This window comes from Tiliqua scincoides, chromosome 7 (assembly GCF_035046505.1).
Source record: "Tiliqua scincoides isolate rTilSci1 chromosome 7, rTilSci1.hap2, whole genome shotgun sequence".
Lineage (NCBI taxonomy): Eukaryota > Metazoa > Chordata > Lepidosauria > Squamata > Scincidae > Tiliqua > Tiliqua scincoides.
In genome coordinates this window covers 65,950,275-65,971,170 of record NC_089827.1, presented here as the reverse complement: position 1 = coordinate 65,971,170, position 20,896 = coordinate 65,950,275, and the positions used below count along the sequence as shown (strand labels likewise).

Genomic DNA, 20,896 nt, shown 5'->3' with positions numbered 1-20,896 from the left:
ATAGCATGCAGCACAAACCTTCATGACAAACCTGCAGGCTACAAGTTGGCAGATGATAGGATTGGGCTCTAACAGCCCAACCCTGTGCCTCCCAGCGTCCAGGGCTGCAGCGGCACCGAAATGGCTACTGCTGCATCCCATGGGGCTGGAAAGCAGTGCAGTATCTACTCAGTGTAATCCCCAGTGTAATCCCCAGGCAGCCCTGCTGGATCTCCTTTGGATCTGTGCCACCTATTGAGTGGGCACAGATTCAAGGAGACCTGTGTTGGGTCTCCCAGGCCAGAAGGGCGGGATAGGATATGGTAGCAGGGCCTGCCACCATATTCGCCCCTTCCCACCTTGCTTTCTCCCCCCTTCACACCTTCCCCTGCCCTCCCCCAGCCCCAGAATGCCTTCCCCCACCCCGACTTCCCTGCACTGGCCTCGAGCTCCAGGTGGCGGTTGTTGCTCCTCTGTTTGGCGCTGGCTCAGTGCGAGCTCACCGATTCAGTGGTGTCGAAGATGCTCCACTTCCGTCATGTGCTCCACTGCATGTACTCCACTTCCATCTGCCCTTGAAGACCATCCAGAAGCTACGGTTGGTATGAAATGAGGCTGCAGGAGTGTTGACAGGGGTCAACATTGTACACTGTTATCCCTGTTGTCCAGGCTGCAGTGGTGGCAAGTCTGTTTCTGGATGCAATTCAGTAGTTGGCAACCTTCAGTCTCAAAAGACTCTGGTATCGCGCTCTGAAAGGTGGTTCTGGAACAGCGTCTAGTGTGGCTGAAAAGGCCAATTCGGGAGTGACAATCCCTTCCACACCGGGAGCAAGTGCAGTCTGTCCCTGGTCTGTCTCCCTGGCTATGGGCCTTCCTTCTTTGCCTCTTAGCCTCAGACTGTTGGCCAAGTGTCTCTTCAAACTGGGAAAGGCCATGCTGCACAGCCTTTCTCCAAGCGGGCCGCTCAGAGGCCAGGGTTTCCCACCTGTTGAGGTCCACTCCTAAGGTCTTCAGATCCCTCTTGCAGATGTTGCTGGTTATAACCTTTAAAGCCCTGAATGGTTTGGGACAAGCATACCTAAAGGGCTGCCTGCCCCTACATGAGTCTACCTGTGCTTTGAGATCAGGGGAGCTTCTTGAAGTACTGTTGGGGGTGGGGGGTGGTGGAAAGCAGGGTCTTCTCAGTCATAGCCCCCTCCTTGTGAAATCTGCTCCCCTGGGAAGTTTGTTGTGCTACCCTTTTTTCGACATTCTTTGAAAGCAAGTTTTGTTTTGATCAGGCCTTCCCTGGATATTAATATTATTGATTGATTTCTACCCTGCTTTCAATGCTCTAATGTGGGTACCCAAGGCCACTTAAATATAATTGATTTCTACCCTGCTTTCAATGCTCTAATGTGGGTACCCAAGGCCACTTAAATATAATTAAGACTATGTGCAACGTAGTCTAACATAAAGCTGTCAACCCAGGCATAAACAATGCAGCAATAAAACCACATAAAACAAGATCCAGATGCAGCAGCAAAAATTAGTGTATATAATTTATACAAATACCTGTGTGTGTGTGTATATATATATATATATATATATATATATATATATATATATATATATATATATATATATATATATATATATATATATATATATATATATCAGTTATCATAGAAGCATCAGCACTGCATTAAAAATATACAACTTTGGAGCATAAAAATAAACAAAATACCAGCACAGAAAAATAAAAGAAGAAATGAATGGTAATAAAACATGAAAAACAGCCATCCAATGTGGCAATAAAAGCAGACATACAACACTGAAGACCAACACAATAGCACAATCCCCACCTCCACCCATCACTACAAAAATGCCAACCAAAATAAAAGCATGTTTACCCCCCCCCTCCACTGGAATTGTTTCAAGGGAGGGGGCAGTTCTTAATTTGCAAAGAAGAGTGTTCTATAACTGCAGTGCCGCAACCAAAAAGGACCTACTCCTTGCTGCTACCCACCCCTCACTTCTGATGGGGGTGACATAAGAGGGCCCCCCTCTGATGCACTCAGGCTGTTGGCTGGAATGTATGGGAGAAGCCGGTCTCAACTGAGTGCTCTATTCCAGTAGATCAGAAGATGAGTATACAGTCAGACCTCAGTGGCCACGGAGGAGCCGTTCCCAGACATTTCATGGATACCTAATTCCACGGATAAACAAATTCATGGATCCAGTCCATAGGTCTGCCGGAGGCAACTGGAGATGTTCTCCGGTCGCCATCCAGAGGTGTTATCATATAGGTTGCATGCAGCCTCTACAGGCCTCGGTAAGCCCCCCCAGAGGTGTTTAACGGGCACTTCTGGTTTTAGGCGAAAACCAAAAGTGCCCATTAAACACTTTGGGGGGGGGGGGCTTCCTGAAGCCTGTAGAGGCCGTGCACAACTGGAAAGCAACTCCGGTCTTGTTCAGGAGCTCAGGTCTGGCCACCACCACAGGTTTGGAACCCACAGTTAAAGTCCACAGATATGGAGGCACGACCTGTATTTTGGAGACATTAAACTCAATAGGATTTCTGCTATTACGGATCAAGATTTCTCACCTAGTAGGACAATTTCATGATTAAGGAATAGCTCTGTATTTTGTGGAGAGTTGTTGTAAGAGATCTGTATAAGTCAACTGCAAAATCAAAAGGCAGGCAGTAAACTTCTGCTGATGTGGCTTGGCCACTTTTGAAGTCAACCCAATTGATAACTAGATCCGGATAAATGAAGTTTCTTCCAGATGTCGACTGCTTATCCAGATTTTGTCTTCTAAGCCGCTGATTTTGATGAAAAGGATTCAATTTTTTCTTGGCTGAAAAATATGGAAACGCATGCAGTGTAAGCTCAAGGCAGAGATTCCACAGACGGCTCTTGTGTGCACAAGATTTGTACTTAAGGATAGAATATGAAAGAGGCGGTTGGATTCCTTTTGAAATCCCTGATTAAGGAGGCAGACTCAGGGTGATTTAGATCCAAAACTGTGGGTTTGTAAAGTAAATTGGAACAAATGTTGGTATTTGGGTTAGTGGATGTATTTTTTTTCTTAACAAAAAAAAAAATGAAACAAAAGCATTGGTAACCATATCGTTTTAAAACATAACTATTTGTATCTAGTTCAGTGGTTCTCATACTTTTTAGTACTGGGACTCACTTTTTGAAACAGCACTCTGTTGCAGCGGTTCCCAAACTGTGGGTCAATGGCCCATCATTTTCCTTGTCAGTTCGGGGGTGGGACTTCCTTCCTGAAAGTTTGTTAGAGCCTGCATTCATCAGATCAGGACCATTCCGATGGCCTTGCATTCCCCTTGGCCTGCACTTTAAAGAGAAAAGGCATGTTCACCTACACGCATGAGTAAACATGCATGTGCCGCTCTGTTTCGGTTTCCATAGGGCTCAAGGGGAACTCAGCTAGGAGGGTTGAGTATCCCACACACTTTTGACATTGAGCTTACCAATGGGGCGACCCAAGACACCTGGAGTCCATGACAGGCCAATGGCCCAAATCAATGATTTGCCATGTAAGGAAGAGGGAGGTGAGGATGAAGGTGCAACAAGAACTTTATTGCTAAACTGGGGGGGGGGGACAACCATGCAAACAAAAGTTTTTAGAATGAAGATACCAACATTCAAGCTGTTTTGCCTCTGTGCTGTCAAAGCAAGCACTCCACTGGTGTCACAAATTTGTGGTAAAGCACATCACAACAGTGTTGGAGTTAGTATTGCCAGTGCGAAGGCTTGCGCCGTCCTGCCAGCACCAGTGCAAGATCCAGTGTATACCGGAGCAGGTAAGCTCTGTGTCAAGCAGCGGAGGAGTTGGGGAAGGGCATGGGGAGGGGTGAAACAGGGCAGGAGCAGATCAGGTCCTGGGAGTGGGTCAGGATCAACAGTGCTGGTGTCCACCATAGCCTATTCCCCTTCCCAGAACAGATCCGCCAACACAGATCCACTCAGACTTGCGCCAGCGATATAGCAGGCGCAGGTTTGAGTCGATAAGTGGTTCCCAAACTGTGAGTCTAGACCCACTGGTGGGTTGCAACCTGATTTTTGGTGGGTCACCAAAGGGTGATAGAATGATCAGACAACTAATTGCCTCAAGCCCAGAAGCTATTAAAAAATCAGATACTGTCCTTGCTGAGCTCCTGTAGTTTGCAAGGGAGTTTGTAAATATAGGGAGCTAAAAGTGTGTGGGTCTTTCTTTCTGATTATTATTACTACTAAATAAATAAAATATTTCTTTCTAGATCTCTCTTTTTGAAAGACTGGTAAATCTAGGTGGGACCTGATAGAGTATCATTTTAAAAAGTGCGTCCTGGTGCTAAGAAGTTTGGGAACCATTGGAGTAGACCCTTTGCTGCGGCTGGAGCTTTCCCTGGGACTACAGTGGGAAGGCATCCAGCATGCAAATTCCCCCATGGAATGCAGCACAAGCCAAGCTGACCCCACTGCATCAATGCGGGGGAATTAGAGTAGGATCGGGCTGCCCATCTATTTTGTTTTGAGGCTAATGCAGGTGTTCTCAAACTCCAAGGGAGTTTGAACCCCGCAGTAAGTCCTTGTGGGGGGGGGGAGGCAGTGACACAATTGCCAGGATCGCATCGCTGTGAAGGGGTGCAGGGGCTTGGCTAGACTTACCAGAGCCTCCTGTAGCCTCCTGGAGGGTGCGGGGAGCCCCGCACCAGTCTCTGCGGGAACTCTCGAAGCACACTCTCTTTGAAAATATCAATTGCGACCCACTTCCAGTTGCGGTCAATATTTTCAATGTCAGCATGCTTTGGGGGCCTTGCAGAGGCTGCTGCAGGGCTTCCCGCACCCCCGGGAGGCTGCAGGAGGCTCTGGTCAGCCAAGCTCCTGCACCCCTTCACAGCAACGCAATCCTGGTGATCGTGTCACTTCCTCTCCCCCCCACCTCTTAAGGAGAAAGTTGCCAGGGCTCTCCGGCTGGGGTGTCGTGACGCCCCAGTTTGAGAACCTCTGGGCTAATGGCATGGAGGATAATAGCATGAATGGAGACCTCTGTGTTGAGGATAATAGGTATTGCTATGTCTACAACCTTCCTGTTACCTTTGAGTTCACCATCCTCTTGGTCTCCTATTCAATTAGAGCTTACATTGTAAAACGAGTTTGCTATCTGTTTGTCCCTGGCATCATCAGGTAGGATCAGGAAAGACACCTGTCTGAAATGTTGAAGAATGACTGCCAATCAGCATTGGCAATATTGACTTACAGCTCAGTCCTACCCAACACGGGCACAGCAGGGACGCAAGGCCCATGCTTTATCCAGTGCTGGAATTCAGCAGACTGGAGGTCTCCTCAGGGTAAAGGAACATTTGTTCCCATGCCCTGAGGAGACCTCCAGCCTACTGAAAGTTTCCACACTTCATGTAGAACCCCAGTGACACCACTGTTCTGATCCACATTTCAACGCCCTGGAATTAAATGTAAAGTACATGGCAGCGATCATTAAGAACGGTTTTGTTTTAAGAACTTTAAAACTACAAAGTACAGAAAAGAATTTATTGAATGGACTAGTGACGTTACAATAATTCAGCAAAATATAAAATAGGTGATTTTTTTGTTCGTTTTAATCTGCATTTTTTTTTAATGTAAATGTATTTTGACAAAAATGTGCACTCCATTTTTTTATTTGCTATGTTTTATTTTCTACAATCATGTTAAATATAGCATGCAAATAAATGAATAACAATAATGGTGTATACTTTTTTTTTGTTTTGCTGCTGTAAAATAACGTTTTGTTTCAAGCCTTAAAAAATGATAAAGCTTTAGCATTTCCACTGAATGAACATTGACGGCATTAACAAATTAAAAATCTGGAACATGTTGCTGTTTTTTCAATCCCACACATGAATCATACTTAACATAATAATTTTTCCTACAAATGTTATCAATTTATTTAGCTATAATGGGTTATGGCAGTGGTTCTCACGCTTTTTAGCCCGGGACCCACTTCTGAGAATGAAAATCTGTCTGGGGCCCACCGGAAGTGATGTCAGCAACCTGGAGGTGATGTCATAGTCAGAAATGACATCATCAAAGAGGAAGCGACATCACTGTGATGTCAGAGACGGAAGATGTTTAAGCCGGGAAGCTTAGAATGGTGAAGCCCAGGCTTTGCCCACTTCCAAAATGGCGCCTCCTAGGTCTTTTGCCATCTTCCAAAATGGCTGCCGCCAGCTTCTCATGACCCACCAGAAATTGGATCACGACCCACCAAGTGGGTCCCGACCCACACTTTGAGAACCACTGGGTTATGGGTTTCCTGTGTGATATAATTGCAATGAAACTCAAGTCAAAGATAGCATAGAACTTTAATCTGAACATATGGAAATAATGTACATATATGGTCCAGCCCTTACTAAATACTCCCTCTAGATTAGAATATGCCTGACTTCTGCGAACCTGAGTAGGACTGCACACTCACACATGGTGTGTGTTTATTGTGAGTGTACACCAGTGCTTTTTTTATTTAAAAAAAACCTTTTATAACTCAGGCTATGCTCTATTGTCTTACCTGAAACAGTCTAAATAACAAACATGAAAACAACTTGGTCCACAATCTATGGGACTTTCTAGCTTTACGAAACTTTAGCATCACAGACATAGTAGAAAGTACACTTAAAAAAAAAAAAAGGCCAGAATCATGCTGATTGTTAACAGATGCAATCTATTTTCACAGGGTGTCATTCTCATTTTAAAGTGTTACTGTGGTGTACAACATGGAAACAAATGTGGCCTCGATCGGAATGGAACCACTCAATCCAGGGAGATATCGGCAGCCATACGGAGGCAGTTGTACATTTCTTGAGGCAGATCAGCTCTCGTGAGGTTATTGGCATCCAACCTCAGATGTGTGACCCTGGAGTAGACGAGGGCTCCAACCACCTTACAAAAGCTGCTCACTGAAAATTCTGTAAGATCAAAGGCACCCAATTAGTAATAAGATCCCACAACATTGCAAGTGCAGACATCACAAGTGCCAAGAATTGCCACAGATTTTGAGTATCCCTAGGAAGAGCTTTCTGGAACGGTAAACAAAGACTGCATCTATCATCTGATTATGGCCTGAGGTCTCTCCGTTTAGGTGGGCTTCCTAAGTCAGCTTCTTAGAAGTATTTGCCAATTACAGAAGCTGAATAATCAAAAATAAAACATGCCACAATACAACAAACAGCAAATTATTGCTTAGACTAGGAACGCTGTGAAGCAGTCTGAAACATTCAAGGAAAGCAAGTGTACCAGTCAGTGGCATAGCTAGAGGGGGTGCAAAGCACAACGTTTTGCAGGAAGCCTCCCCGTGGCATACAAGCATGGGCAAGCCATTCTGGCAGGAGGAGCAAAAGGGAGGCACCTGCTATTAAATTGGTACCAGTGGCATAGCTAGAGGGGGTGCAAAGCACTAAGTTTTGCAGGGAGCCTCCCCGTGGCATGCAAGCGGCCCCTCCCTTTTGGAGCCATGCCAGGCAGGGGAGCAAAACAGAGATGTATGCCTCTGTTTTGCTCCCCCTGCCTGGAATGGATCCGAAATAGGGGGGGGGACCCGCTTGCATACCGCAGAGAGGCTCCCTCTTTGCACCCCCTCCAGCTATGCCACTGGCACCAATTTGTTAGTGTACTGGAATGGGAACATCATTTATAAACTAGTTTGTCCAGTGAATGTGGATAAACACTGGGATGGGAACACAGATTTTTGTGGGTTTTTTTTTTTTAACTTAGATGAAAATTATTACTACAGACTGATGTGGTGAGAGATTTGTTCAGTCCCCCATGAGGAGATAATGGAAACATCTGGAGTTTTGAAAGTGGTATTTTAAAGTAGGCTGTTGATGTAATCTTGGATACGTGAATTTGGCAAGGACTGTGGCATCCACTTAATCCAGAGTGCTGGAAAAGTGTGCTTGAATATCTATCATATATTTTTATCTACGTAAAGACTTGTGCTAACTGTGGGGAACAGCTAATTGCCTAACTTGAACTGCTAGCAGCTGAACTGCCTATGTGCAAATTGGAAATGCTACTACAAGTAAGATTGACTGTTGCCTGGTTTGATGTTATATGGGCTGCGCGAACGGCAGTCTGCTCCTGACTACTGTACATGGAATACCTTAACAGTGGTTCCCAAACTGAGAGCCATGGCTCCCTGGGCTAACCAGGAGAGTCATGGAAACATAGCGAAAAACCTATCATCTTACGCAATGTACAGGATTGTCGCCCTAGTGGGGTGCCATGACCATGGACCAGTAGGTCAAGGAAGCCACCAGTTGAAAAAGTTTGGGAACCACTGTCTTAATGGTTGCAACATCTTAAGAAGTGTACATGACTATGGGTGCTGATGGTCCAAGAATGTGTGACTCAGGCTGCAGTCCTATACACAGTTACCTGGGAAGAAGTCCCATTGAAATCAATGGAATTTGCTTCTCAGTAGACAGGCATAAGTTGTGCTGTCGGAAGTATTTTAAGGCTGCAATCCTAGCCACACTTTCCTGAGAATAAGCCCCATTGAACAAAATAGGACTTACTTCTGAGTAGACCTGGTTAGGATTGTGCCCTAGATAGTTGAAAGACATAATTACTTTTGCCTTACTTTGGCCTTCCACCTGCTGTGACTTTCCTGCCCTGTCTTGCTGGGGCTTCCTCCCATTCTGAAAATAGTCAGCCAGAAAATGGCCACAAGCACACATATTTGCTATTTGTCCAGGGAAAGTATCTTACAGTGCTACCCTATGATGTTTACTGTCCTCCAGGGCACAATCCTGAAGACCATGCACTGGCTTACCACTGGCGCACCATGTCGTAAACATGCCTTAAGACACGACTGCAATACTTACCCTGCACATGCCCGATCTTGTCTGATCTTGGAAGCTATGCAGGGTCAGGCCTGGTTAGTACTTGGATGGGAGACCGCTTGGGAATACCAGGTGCTGTAGGCTTATACCATAGTCTTTCAAGACTGAAGGTTGCCAACCATCTCCCTATACTGAACACTATCTCCCGATCTCGTCTGATCTCGGAAGCTAAGTAGGGTCAGGCCTGGTTAGTACTTGGATGGGAGACAGCCTGGGAATACCAGGTGCTGTAGGCTTATTCCATAGTCTTTCGAGACTGAAGGTTGCCAACCATCCAACCAGCCAGAGTGGGCTGGGTGAGCCCGTGCTGGGTAGAGGACGGGCAACCCCCACCCAAGTGCCGGGAGGTGGAGAGATGAGTGGAGAACAGGGAGTCATTGATTGATTGATTTTATTATGTAAAATGCTTTGTGAAATACTCATCGTCATCTTCAGCAACAACAATAATAATAATAGGTTCGCACAATACCGGTGCAGATCTCTAAGCTCTCTTGAAGGTGTCTGCTGCAATTGGCACCAAAAGCTAACATAAATACTAACCCTAGGAGCTCCAGTTTTGAGTATAAATTCAGAAGGTTGTGAAAGGTTAGGTCTGCTGCCTGGTCTCTGGCAATAAATGGTGAGCATCTGGAACACATCACATTATGAACCAAAAACAAGAAGGGTATAGACCTCTCCCCCCCCCCCCCCCATTTAGGCAGCAACTCTAAACACACTGACTAGTGAGTAAGCCCCACGGAACATTTCCAAGTACACCAGGTTAGGTATGCTGCCTGGTCTCTGGCAGTAAATGGTGAGCATCTGGAACACATCACATTATGAACCAAAAACAAGATGGGTATAGACCTCCTCTCCCCCTCCCCATTTAGGCAGCAACTCTAAACACACTGACGGGTGAGTAAGCCCCACGGAACATTTCCAAGTACACCAGTTTAGGATTGCACTGCCAGTGTGTCTATGATTACTCATCCATGCCCCAGCCTGTTTTGGAACAGTCAGGATTCCCCCAGGGAGAGAGAAAGCACTGTTCTCAACATGGTCATGAACGGTGTTGTACTATACAAATGGCCACCTGCAGGTTTGTGCTGTCAACTGCACAAGCCTGTTGAGTGTTGAGTGTCTTCAACACTCTTGATGAGTCCTTCCAAGCAAGGTGCATGCTGATCAACACCTTCCTTAGTCTTCATTAGGAGAGCATTTTGAGTCAAAGTTTTGAAAAAAGACAGAGATCTACTGAGAGGTGTGAAGAACTGGGAATACTATGAAGAAGCTGATGAAGGACGGGCAGCAGTAAGAAGTGGAAGAAAATGCAGGGAGGCTGAAACCAAAGAAATCAGAAGGGTTGTGTGGTGAATTTTATTGTTTGGTGGTGCATCACTTAATCTGTGGATGGGGATATATTATCATCATCAACGGAAGAGGCACTTGTTTCTGAATGGGGCTTGTATTGATATTTCAAGCAGGATATTTATTATAATACAGGTTTTATGAAGGGCAATTCAGATTCTACTGTTCTTAATTCTTACTCTTTATATCATTGTTCATATGTCCGCATTGTTTTTAATGTTGATTTTTCTTGGTTGGAAATTGGGCATTCCAATGTGCATACATGAGGGGTGTGTGTGTGGGGGGGGATACTTGGACTTAATTAAAATCTTTGATTCTATTTCACAGAAGTTGCTGACTGTTTGCAAAGCTATACTCTGCCCCATCATTAGTAGGACAAGCAGGAAGAGTAATTCTCCATCTCAACATTCGTTCTGTCATCCTCAGTGGAACAACAGGGGAGCTACATGAGGAGCTAAGCAATGCATGAACACATCTTGACAATAATGCCATGGGCCCAGGGGTGGATCCAAGGGGGGGCCATGGGTGCGTGCCCCCCAACTGTTGTGCCAGCAGGAAAGGGTAGCTACCAGGATGGGGAGCAAAACTGGGCACTAGGGGAACTCCCACTGGGTGAGGGGCCAGAAAGATTGGCTGAAATGGGAGCACAGGTCTACCCAGCAGGTAGACCTGGCCTCCAAGTCCAGACGGGACCACAGATCTACCCATCCAGGAAACCTCAACCACAGAGGCCGCAAGTTCAACTGGGAGCCCAGGTCTACCTGGAAGGTAGATCTGGGCTCCAAGTCCAGGTGGTTGTGCAGGTCTACCTGACCAGCAAACCTTGGCCACGGAGGGCTTAAGTTCCGCTTGGTTGTCCTAGGCTCTGGAGTTAAGATAGTGCTCATGGCCCCCCCACCAACAGAAACACTGGATGCGCCCCTGCATGGGTCTTTATTCATAATCATATTTCCTATCTTGTTATTTAACAACTTTGATAATCTCATTTTCTTGTTAGTGTTTCCTTTTACGTTAAAAAAATGGTGAATATTACTCACTGTTAATCTCGTTGACTTGGAGGTAGTAGTTTTCGAGGTGCTCGTTTACGGTGGGAATGCTCTTCAGCTGATTATAGGATAGGTCCAGCTCAACCAGGGTAGATATATTGAATACATTGCCTGGTATTCCAGCATCGGTCAACTTATTGTGAGATAGACGCAAATACTGCAGTGCTTTAAAATCCTGGAAGTAATTATCAGGAACGTTGGTGATCTGATTATTATCAAAATACAACATTAGTAGATTAGGAGGTAATCCCGAAGGCAACTTAGTAATTTTATTGTAGCTCAGATCAAGATACAAAAGTGAATTCAAGCCTTTAAAAGCTCCAGAGAGCGTATCTTCTGAAAGTTGGTTATGCTGTAGGTGAATGACCGTGATATTTATTAATCCTTCCAGTGCGTTGCGATTGACTTTGGTAATCTTGTTGTGAGTCAGTTGCAGGTCATCCAAGGTTTTGGAAAGAGGCCCAACAACTTCGGTTAAGTTGTTGTAGTTTATATGAAGTTTTTTCAAATTCTTTAATTTGGAGAAGACTTTGCCTTTGATTTTTGAATTTTCCAGATGGTTATTATCTAAGATGAGCCACTCCAGGTCGGTTACATTATCAAAAGCATTCTCTTCGATGCCTTCAATCATATTATTTCGGACATAAAGGTATTTAATTCCAGCGGGAACGATGGGGAGGCTCTTCAGTTTAAGGTCATCACAATACATGGCGGATGGGTAGGATATAGGGCAGGTACATTCTGGCGCACAGACTGCTGTAGACGGCCCAAACATTGGGTGCGAATAACTATAATCGGGCTGATAAAATCCACCATCATAATCATATTGGCAGAAGATGCCACTGATCAAGAAAAAGAAGAAAGGAAGGTAGTTCAGATGCATCTTTGCAGTGTGGGCTGTTTCTGTCGAGGGAGATAAAATGCACACAGTTACCTGAATGGTCATTGCATGGAAGCACATCTTAAGAGTAAAAATAGAAGTTCACATTTTGTATGTGTTTTTGTGACCAACAACACAAGACTGTTTGTCTGTTGTAGCATCTCATGGTGCTTAGAACTGGCACACCAACAGGTTTTTGACAATTGACAAGGCACACCATGCTGCCATTGGGGGGCTCACATCCCCATTGGCCCTACTAATAAATGATCTTCCCCCAAATTCTTGTGGTACACTAGTGTGCCATGGCACAGTGGTTGAAAATGGCTGCTCTAGAGCGATGCTCTGGACAATTGCATCTGTAGCCCACTGTCCCAGCAGGATTTGTACCCAGACTTGCGGGCAGAAGCAACTAGGTAGAGGGTTGCTCTGCAGAGCTCAAGTGGGCTGCTTGTGAGCAACACAGCGAAACAGGAAGCACTGTTCATAGTGGGGAGGGCTGCAGCCTTGCACCAGATCCAGCCCTTGGGCCATAGTTTAGCGGATGCTGGTTTAGTTCAATTGCGTTATTGTAGCTTATACCATTGACAATACAATTGAGATAATACAGGAGGTGACATCACTGAAAATACGGTAAGGTTGGAATCCCCAACACACTTTCCTGGCAGTGAAACCCACTGAACACAATGGGACTTGCTCCTGGGTAGACATTCCTAGGAATGTGCTACAAGGATAAGGCCCAACTGAGACATAACAATGGCCGCTGGGTTGGATATGTGCTGTCAGAAACTCAGTCTGGACATGGATCCATCAGAAATATTTGAAATTGGAGGATGATAAATGAATCGAGGGTAGGGAAGTGTTATAAAAGAGCTTCTTCAAGCACGTTAAATTCCCTACATACACCACTTTCATATGTGCCGTGACATGTTACGAATGCACGTCTTTTTGTCATGGGTCCGCAGTGTTGGAGGTGGCTTCTGTAATAGGGTTCATATTTTTAAGCAACTGTGAAGTCGCAGAGAGGCACCCTAATAGGAGAAAAATGGAGAGGGCTAATAGCCCAATCCTAAGCTGCCAGGCCACTGGATCACTGGGACACTGCAAGTTAGGATTGTGCCCTTAATCACTCTGCCACTTGTGGAATTATGCCAACCTTAAGAACAGGTTACATGCCCATTAACCCAAGGACACCAGTGGCTAGTGCCAGCACCAGGCTCTTGAGCAAAGCCCTCCATTGGGTCTCCCATGGTGCCCTCTGTCTGTCCCATTATTGTGCTTTGGGTGCTATTACCACCACTAAGGTAGTTTCAAAGATCTGCCTGGCCAGATGGGGCCTCTGATGGGTGTTGTCCCTCAGTACATGGCTCACCTGACCTTCTCTTGGTACCACCCCAACCAGTGGCCATGACAAGTTTGACCAGTGAAGTTGACCCACTTTTGGAAAAATTATGTAGTAACATATGGGCTTCCAGACCCATAAAAGGCACGGTAGCTGCCCTAACTCCATTCTCTTTTCTGTGACCAGGGTTCGTTTTTGGAGGGATTCGTGGAAGCTAATTCATCGATGGCTGCCTTATGTTGACCTGACTGTAATGAAACTGTGTGTCCTCATGTTAGAGTGATTAATCGAATGCTCTTTGATATCTGTACCTTGGAGATATACCTAGCTCAGTGGTTCCCCAACTTCTATGCAGAAGTTGAGAACCATGTAAGTGTTTGCAGGGGTGGGGTAATGGCAGCAACGCAATCCCCAGGATCGTGCTGTTGCCAGGAACCGAAGGTAGGTTTACTCCTAGGAGTGCAGTGAGCCCTGAGGTTGCCTCCGGAAGGCTCCCCAAGGCTCAGAATGACTAAAAATCGTATTCAGAACCCACTACGGATTTTCAACTGTGGAACCGGATATGGGTTCTAATTGCAATTTTTAGTCATTCTGAGCCTTGGGGAGCCCTGTGGAGATGTCTGTGGGGCCCTGCACCTCCCAAAGGCCAGTGCTACAAGGGGTAAGTACCCCCCCCAGTACCTGGCATCAGTACAATCTTGGGGATCATATTGCTGCCATCCCCCCATCCTGTGCCTTAAGGGGGCAGAGACTACTACTTCCCAGGCTGGTGGGTCGCGACCCACCAGTTTGGGTATCACTGACCTAGCTTATCACAATAGCAGTGCAGTAGAGGATTTAGTAACTCCAACCTAACCTCCCATTGGATTGTGAGCCCCTTTGGGATAGAGAATAGTCTCATTTCTTTGGTATGCAAGCCACTTTCAGAACTTTTTGTTTAAAAGTGGTATACGTCTATTCAAATAAATCATAAGTATTCCATACAAGCAAGGTCACATTGTGTTCAAGTGCTCTAAGTGAAAAAAAATTTCCAATAATAATTATTTTTTTCTAATTTGTTGTGTGTCACAGACTTTTTAACTCCGTATTAAATATTTTTAACCCCAGGATATTTCTTAGTTCAAAACTTTGTGAACTCACCATCACAGAGAAATTAGAAAATATTGTACTAACATCATACTGTGTAGACACACCTTAAATTAGCTATAGAGCAGCTTGTTTTAAAATAAAATGTCTTCACACTCTGTGAAGGATGTGCACATGTGTAGGATGTGCACATATGTGTAGGATGTGTAGGATGTGCACATATTTTACTATGCTATCATATAAATTATTCCAACCACCGAGTTATAAGTACTTTTACTGGGTCTTGGCACTGCATTCATGAAACACATTTATTTGTGCAGTCGCTGCTTATAGGCTAGAGGCCATTGGTGGAAAAGACCAGGGGGGTGGGAGAAAAATGGATGAGGTATTTGTTTATTCATTGGGTGTAACTGAACTTGCATTGCAGACAACTGAAACCCCCCCCCCATTTTAGTGGAACTGAACTGCACATTAAATGTACACATGGAACACACAATATCAGTTTCCAGCTAACAGTTTTGAGCTGCAGCTGTTATTGGTTAGCAGAAATGGAGCACAGTTAATGTATAGGCTTTCTTTAAATGGGGAGGCAAGTCAAGCAATCAATCAGATAAATATTTCTTTAAAACCATAGAAAATGTAGAAAAAATGCCCATCATTTGAACTGGCACACCTTGGCCTGCTACAACATGTGTACTACATTTGGTACACTATCTCCTCCAGATGTATTGTGTTTCTGAAAAACTACACTGATTCAATCAGCTTATCTAGCCCTGCTCTAATAAAACAAAAACCATGTAATATGTAACCCGCCTCCTTCAAGGTCTCTCATTTCAAAGTTTGATTGGCAAAGTACCTCATTAGACACTGGGGTCCCGTGCACTCATCTTACACGTGTATTATTAGGAATATAATAATATTTTGCTGGATCATCAGTTAATTTTCATTGTCTTTTTAAAAGCACTTCTCTGACACAAAGGGCACAATCCTAACCAGGTCTACTCAGAAGTAAGTCCTATTTTGTCCAACGGGGCTTACTCTCAAGAAAGTGTGGTTAGGATTGCAGCCAAATGCTTTCTTGTGTGTCCTTTGACACTTGCCTCAGATAGAAAATTTTGCTTGCTTCTTGCAAGCAAGAAGGGAGGTAAGCAACTTTTTTTGATCGCTACTTAAAATTTTTAAAGTTTTATTGTGAAGATGTCAGTATGGTTAGATGGAAATCGGAAGCTACCTAATCTATTGTCATGCAAAAGTACTGTATAAGTATGGTGATAGCCTTCATTAAAGCATTTATAGTGTCACTACCAGTGCAATCCTATGGCTGTCTACTCAGAAGTAAGTCCCATGGAGCTCAGTGAGACACTCCCAAGAAAAACTGCAATCCCATGCACACTTATCTAAGAGTCAGCTCCATTGACTTGAATGAAGCTTACTTCTGAGCAGACATGCCTAGGCTTGGACTCTCAGTGTGTATAGGTTTGCAGCTTAAGAGAGTCAGATCTTTTAAAAAAGTATCTTGATTTTGCAGTTACTGGAATATCAGCTAATCAGCTTCAAGTTATCAATCTCAACTTATCAATAATAACAGCATCATAAGATCAGCTTCATCAGGTAGTACATGTTATTTCATTGTAATTCATCTGCTCAAGACTCAGGCTTGTACTAATCAGTAGTTGGATGAATTGAAGTTTACATTTTGGTGGATTTAGTTTTGCTCCCCCGAGGCTTGGCCATTTATTTTGAATGACCCTTCTCTTACAAGCCAACATATTCTGCAAAGAAGCGCAACAACAACAACAACAAAACCAGCGAAGTTTCAAAGCCATCAAAGCCACCATTTGTATTCAGTTTGCAAACTGGCAAAGGTTCTTCTGATGTGTTTGCATGCCTGCTTCATTCAACTGCTTGATTTGTTAAGAGTTAAAGCATGCAGGAACACTTACCTCTCTGACTCTACGCCGCTTGCCTTAATTCCCACAGCCGATTCAGTAAGGGACTGGATCAACCAATATATGCTATAAACAGTGTCAGAAGTTAACTGGCTGCCAGATCCTCTGTGATACAAGGGCTTGGGGAAAAAAAAATACCCTAGTCACGCTGTTGTCTGAAGCTGCTATGTCATCATGGTATTTCTGGTGGTGGTGTACATTAAGCTGCAGCGTCCTAATCAAATGCAGGTGGACACTGTGACTGATAAAAGACAACCCATCTCTTCCCCCTGTGGAACAGGAAGCAGATAACCCGGTTAAGCAACCTCAGGAAGCTCAGGCTGTCTACCATGTGACAAACAATCGAATTTAAAAGAGGAAAAAAAAGAGCAATTTAGAATAATGCACAAATTGCAAGCAGACATTCTTTCGCCTTCAGCAACATTTAACCAAAAACACTCCAACCTCAATGTAGCCACAAGTCTTCAGCCAAGTGACTCATTCATTTTTTTTCTCCCTTATTTTTCTTTCTGCTCTGTTATGTACAGAATAACTGAATAAAAGTCTCCGCAGTGGAAAATAAATTTAGTGGTGAAACCACACAAGGTTTTTCCTTCACCATACTATATTTGTTGAAAAAAAAAATATTCCCTGGCACATGGAATGATTGAACAGTTTTGTTGGGAATATTCAGATAATGTGGTTGGAACATCTGCGTTTCGGACTTCACCTAAATGTTTGCGTAACAAAAGCGATGAAGCAAAAGGTGGTAATTTGGAGATTAAAATGAAATCTTGGCAGTTGCTCCCAAAATTTAAGAACATTTATCACTTTTAGGATTCAGAGACCTTCAGAATCTGGAAACAATCAACCCAGTGTTGTCTGTTTCTTATTTCATGGATGTTGTTCAAGAATGCATCCTAAAGCTTGGATGGGAACCTTGTTGAAATAAGGCATTGCCAAAAATAATGTCATACAAATAATAAGGAAAATGACTGGCCAAACTCTTTAAGTATTCATTCTGGTTCTAATGTGTCCATGAAACTCCCACCAAAGAGCTTCATTTGTGAAGGAATCCATTGTGATGTGCAAGATTCCTTGTAACACATGCCTGATCTCGGAAGCTAAGCAGGGTCAGGCCTGGTTAGTACTTGGATGGGAGACCGCCTGGGAATACTGGGTGCTGTAGGCTTATACCATGATCTCGGAAGCTAAGCAGGGTCAGGCCTGGTAAGTACTTGGATGGGAGACCACCTGGGAATACCGGGTGCTGTAGGCTTATACCATAGTCATGAATCAGGAACATGATGGTTTAAAGGTGGGACATGTGATCTGACAAGATCCATAACCAGAGCTGTAACTAGGGCGGAGCCTGAGGAGCACCTGTCCCAGATGCTAAGTCAAGGGGGTCACATGACTGCTACTCAGGCTCTGTCCTCATTATGGAGGACGCATTGGTGGCTGCGCACCCTTCATTCTTTCTTCCTTGAAGGGGAGCCTCCACAGGAGAAGGAACGGAGGGTGTGAAGCCACCGCAGTGAGCGCCTTCTCCAGGGACAACTCGGAAGTGACGTCACTATGCATGTGACATCACGATGTCACTGACCAGGGCACCAGGGGAGTGTATTATTCCTCTGTCTATAACTGTACCAGTAAGGCAGAGAACTGGTACAGCGTGAATCTGCAGCAAAGGTGCATGAACATGCCGCTGCTCACCCCAAAATAATTTGAGGATTTGTGCATGGTCCTACTGAACACTTGCCAGCTGTCACCAATGCCTCCCTTTTCCCCAGCTTCAGCACCCCAGAGTGGAGCAGGGGGGAAAGAAAGGGGGTGGAAGTGGCAGTGAGCTCTCCTGGCTCTGGCATTGTGTCTTGTCTTGCGAGGGGCTGGAATGGCTCTGCAAATCCCAGCCTTAATACTGGGAAAATGACATTCTGTATGCCTGGAATGGTCTCCTCCATTTTGCTCTTGCTGCCCGGAAAGCCTCTGATGGCAAGGGGGAGTTTGGGGTGGGTAGAAGGAAGGAGTTTGGAGAGATTGAGAGAGCAGAAGAGCTTGGAAGAGAGAGAACTAAACTGATGGATAAATGGACTGAGGAACTAATGGACTGTCTGATGGACTACAGGACCTGCTGACCAACCAATGCACCAACTGGACAGATGGGCAAATGGACTTCTGAGGATTGCTGGAACAGAGACTGCTGGAGACAATGGAGGTTGGTGTGTGGCTGCCACGTGCTGTGCGGCTTGCCCAGTGTGTGCCTTACTATAAAGGCCATTTCTGCCCAACTTTGCATATATGTAACAGGGATCAAATGTGTATACCTGTGGGCTGGGCAGAAATGGGTTAATTGCACCTTACTTTGAATGTGCATCACTTTACATTGATTTTCATTTACAGGTTGGTTGTTTCCAGATCCGCCATGGATACCGAAACCCACGGATAATGGATTCCACAGGAATGGCCTCAAGGACCTCCTGGACAAGACAGAAAACTGGAAGTTCCTTTCTGAGACCTCCAGGAGTCCTTCTGAGGTCCTGGTAGGCTGTGCACACCCTCCCAGGCCTTAAGCTTCAAGATACCTCCTTAAAAAGGCATTTCTGATCTCGCTTGTGGCTTCCTTGCCACCTCAGAACTCCTCCCAGAGGCAACTAGAATTCTTCTGGTCACATCTGGGAGGCATAGTGAGGCCCTCCTGGGGTGGGTCAGGACCCACTTTGAGTCAAATCTGCAGTTTCTGGACCATGGATAACGAGGATCTGTATGTAAATTCAAAAGATACGTTTACTCTTTCCTTGCTGCATCACTGAGAGCAAAGTGAGGTCTGAGTTTTTCCTCTGGAAGTCAACTTTTGGCTCTCAAAACATATAATGGGGAAAAGTTGCTGCACGGGGCCTCCTGCATTATTTGTGGGGGTTCTATTCCAGGAACCCCCATGGATAAAGAAACCCACAGATAATGAAATCTGCAGGTTTGGGAGGCGTTGTAATTCTCCAGAGGCAATGGAAGCACTGTTCCCGTCACCTCTGGAGGATGTTCTGATGGCCAGGGAGGCTGTGAGCTGCCTCCCTGGCCTTCAGAACACCTTCTAAGACCTCAGGGAGGCCTTTTCTTTTCTTTCCTTTCCTTTTTTTTTTTTTTTAACAGAAAAACTGGAAATGGCGTTGAAAGGCCTTAGAAGGCTCCCGTTGCTTCCGGAGGGTTCCATATGGGTCCAACCTGTGGTTTCAGGAACCCACAGCTCATGAATTCCGTGGGTCCCGAATCCACAGATGTAGCGGACCCACTGTATTGCTAATTCCAGCAGTCATGCCTTTGACAAGTCAGCCTGAAGCCTCAGTTGCATGAAATGAATGTGGCGAATAACTGCAAAATTGCTTTTTGTCACCTTTTAATTTTTATAAGCAAACTATCCGCATTCTTGCAATGCGTTAAGATTTTGAGTTTTGCAATGAATTATATATTTTTGCTCTGTCAACCAATCTGCAGGAAATTATTCTTATGAATGAAGGACAGATGCATGATGAGAGACAAGGCATCTTCTCTTCCTGCGCCATTGCTCTTTGTTGTACTTCATTTCAGTTCGTGCTTTGCCTCATAGTTAATGTTCTAGCTTTCAAAGTTCAGAGCCTAGTCCTTACCAAATTCCCGTGCTGCAAAGCAGAGGGGCCGGTGCAGTCGTCACTGTTTCCAGGGTGTGAATAGAGGCTGCTGGATGTCCCTTCAGGATAAGAGAAGAGGTAAGATGTCCCCTTGCCCCAGGTAAAGCCCCCACTGCCTCTATGAATCTCCTTGGATCTGTGCCAGCAAAATCATGGGTGCAAGCCTGAATAGCTCTGTTTTTGGCTTTCAGGCGGGGGGGGGGGCTAGGATATGGCGGGTGCCTCCTCCACAGTCCCTGTCCTCTCCTGGGTCTGAACTGTCTACTTCCTCACCCTGCCCTGGCTCCTTTACACCCTCTCCCCTGCCCCATTCCACCCTCCCCCCACCATCCCGCTATACTGTGGAGTGCCTGCCTGCTCAAGTGGGCACTGAACTCCAATTGGCAGTGGGAGGCCAGTGCAGGCCTTTCCATTGGCAGGATAGGCCTCCGCGCTGGTGTAATGAACCTTATGCCACAGTGCGCATGCTTGTCCCCGCTGGCAGAGTCTGCCATAGAACTAGGCTGCCTGATACTAATCTCATAAATTGTGGGATCAGAGTTTCAATTTAAGAAACACAACAAAACCAAATGTTCACAGTTGCGCCTGTACTTTCTTCTGTACCAGGGGTGTCCAAAGTTTTTGGCAGGAGGGCCACATCATCTCTCTGACACTGTGTCGGGGGCCGGGGGAAAAAAGAATTATTTTACATTTAAAATTTAAATAAATTGACATAAGTTTACATAAATAAATATAT

General features: G+C 45.1%; 1 protein-coding gene and 1 pseudogene across 1 annotated transcript; one reads left to right on the top strand and one right to left on the bottom strand.

The window, feature by feature from the left end:
• Positions 1-5,508: 5,508 nt before the first annotated feature.
• LUM (lumican) lies at positions 5,509-16,737 on the bottom strand. Its single transcript, XM_066634001.1, has 3 exons — positions 16,511-16,737; positions 11,254-12,165; positions 5,509-6,934 (listed from the first exon to the last, which is right to left on the bottom strand). The coding sequence occupies exons 2-3, from the start codon at positions 12,143-12,145 to the stop codon at positions 6,780-6,782; spliced, it is 1,047 nt and encodes a 348-aa protein (XP_066490098.1). The 5' UTR covers positions 12,146-12,165; positions 16,511-16,737; the 3' UTR covers positions 5,509-6,779.
• LOC136658090 (5S ribosomal RNA) lies at positions 8,834-8,953 on the top strand (annotated as a pseudogene).
• Positions 16,738-20,896: the final 4,159 nt, after the last annotated feature.

Excerpts from the sequence above, each read along its gene's own strand:
- LUM (XM_066634001.1), bottom strand. The coding sequence starts at position 12,145 with ATGCATCTGAACTACCTTCCTTTCTTCTTTTTCTTGATCAGTGGCATC. Across the intron at positions 6,935-11,253 it reads CCAAGTCAACGAGATTAACA|AATTTTCAGTGAGCAGCTTT; the intron begins GTGAGTAATATT and ends TTGATCTTACAG.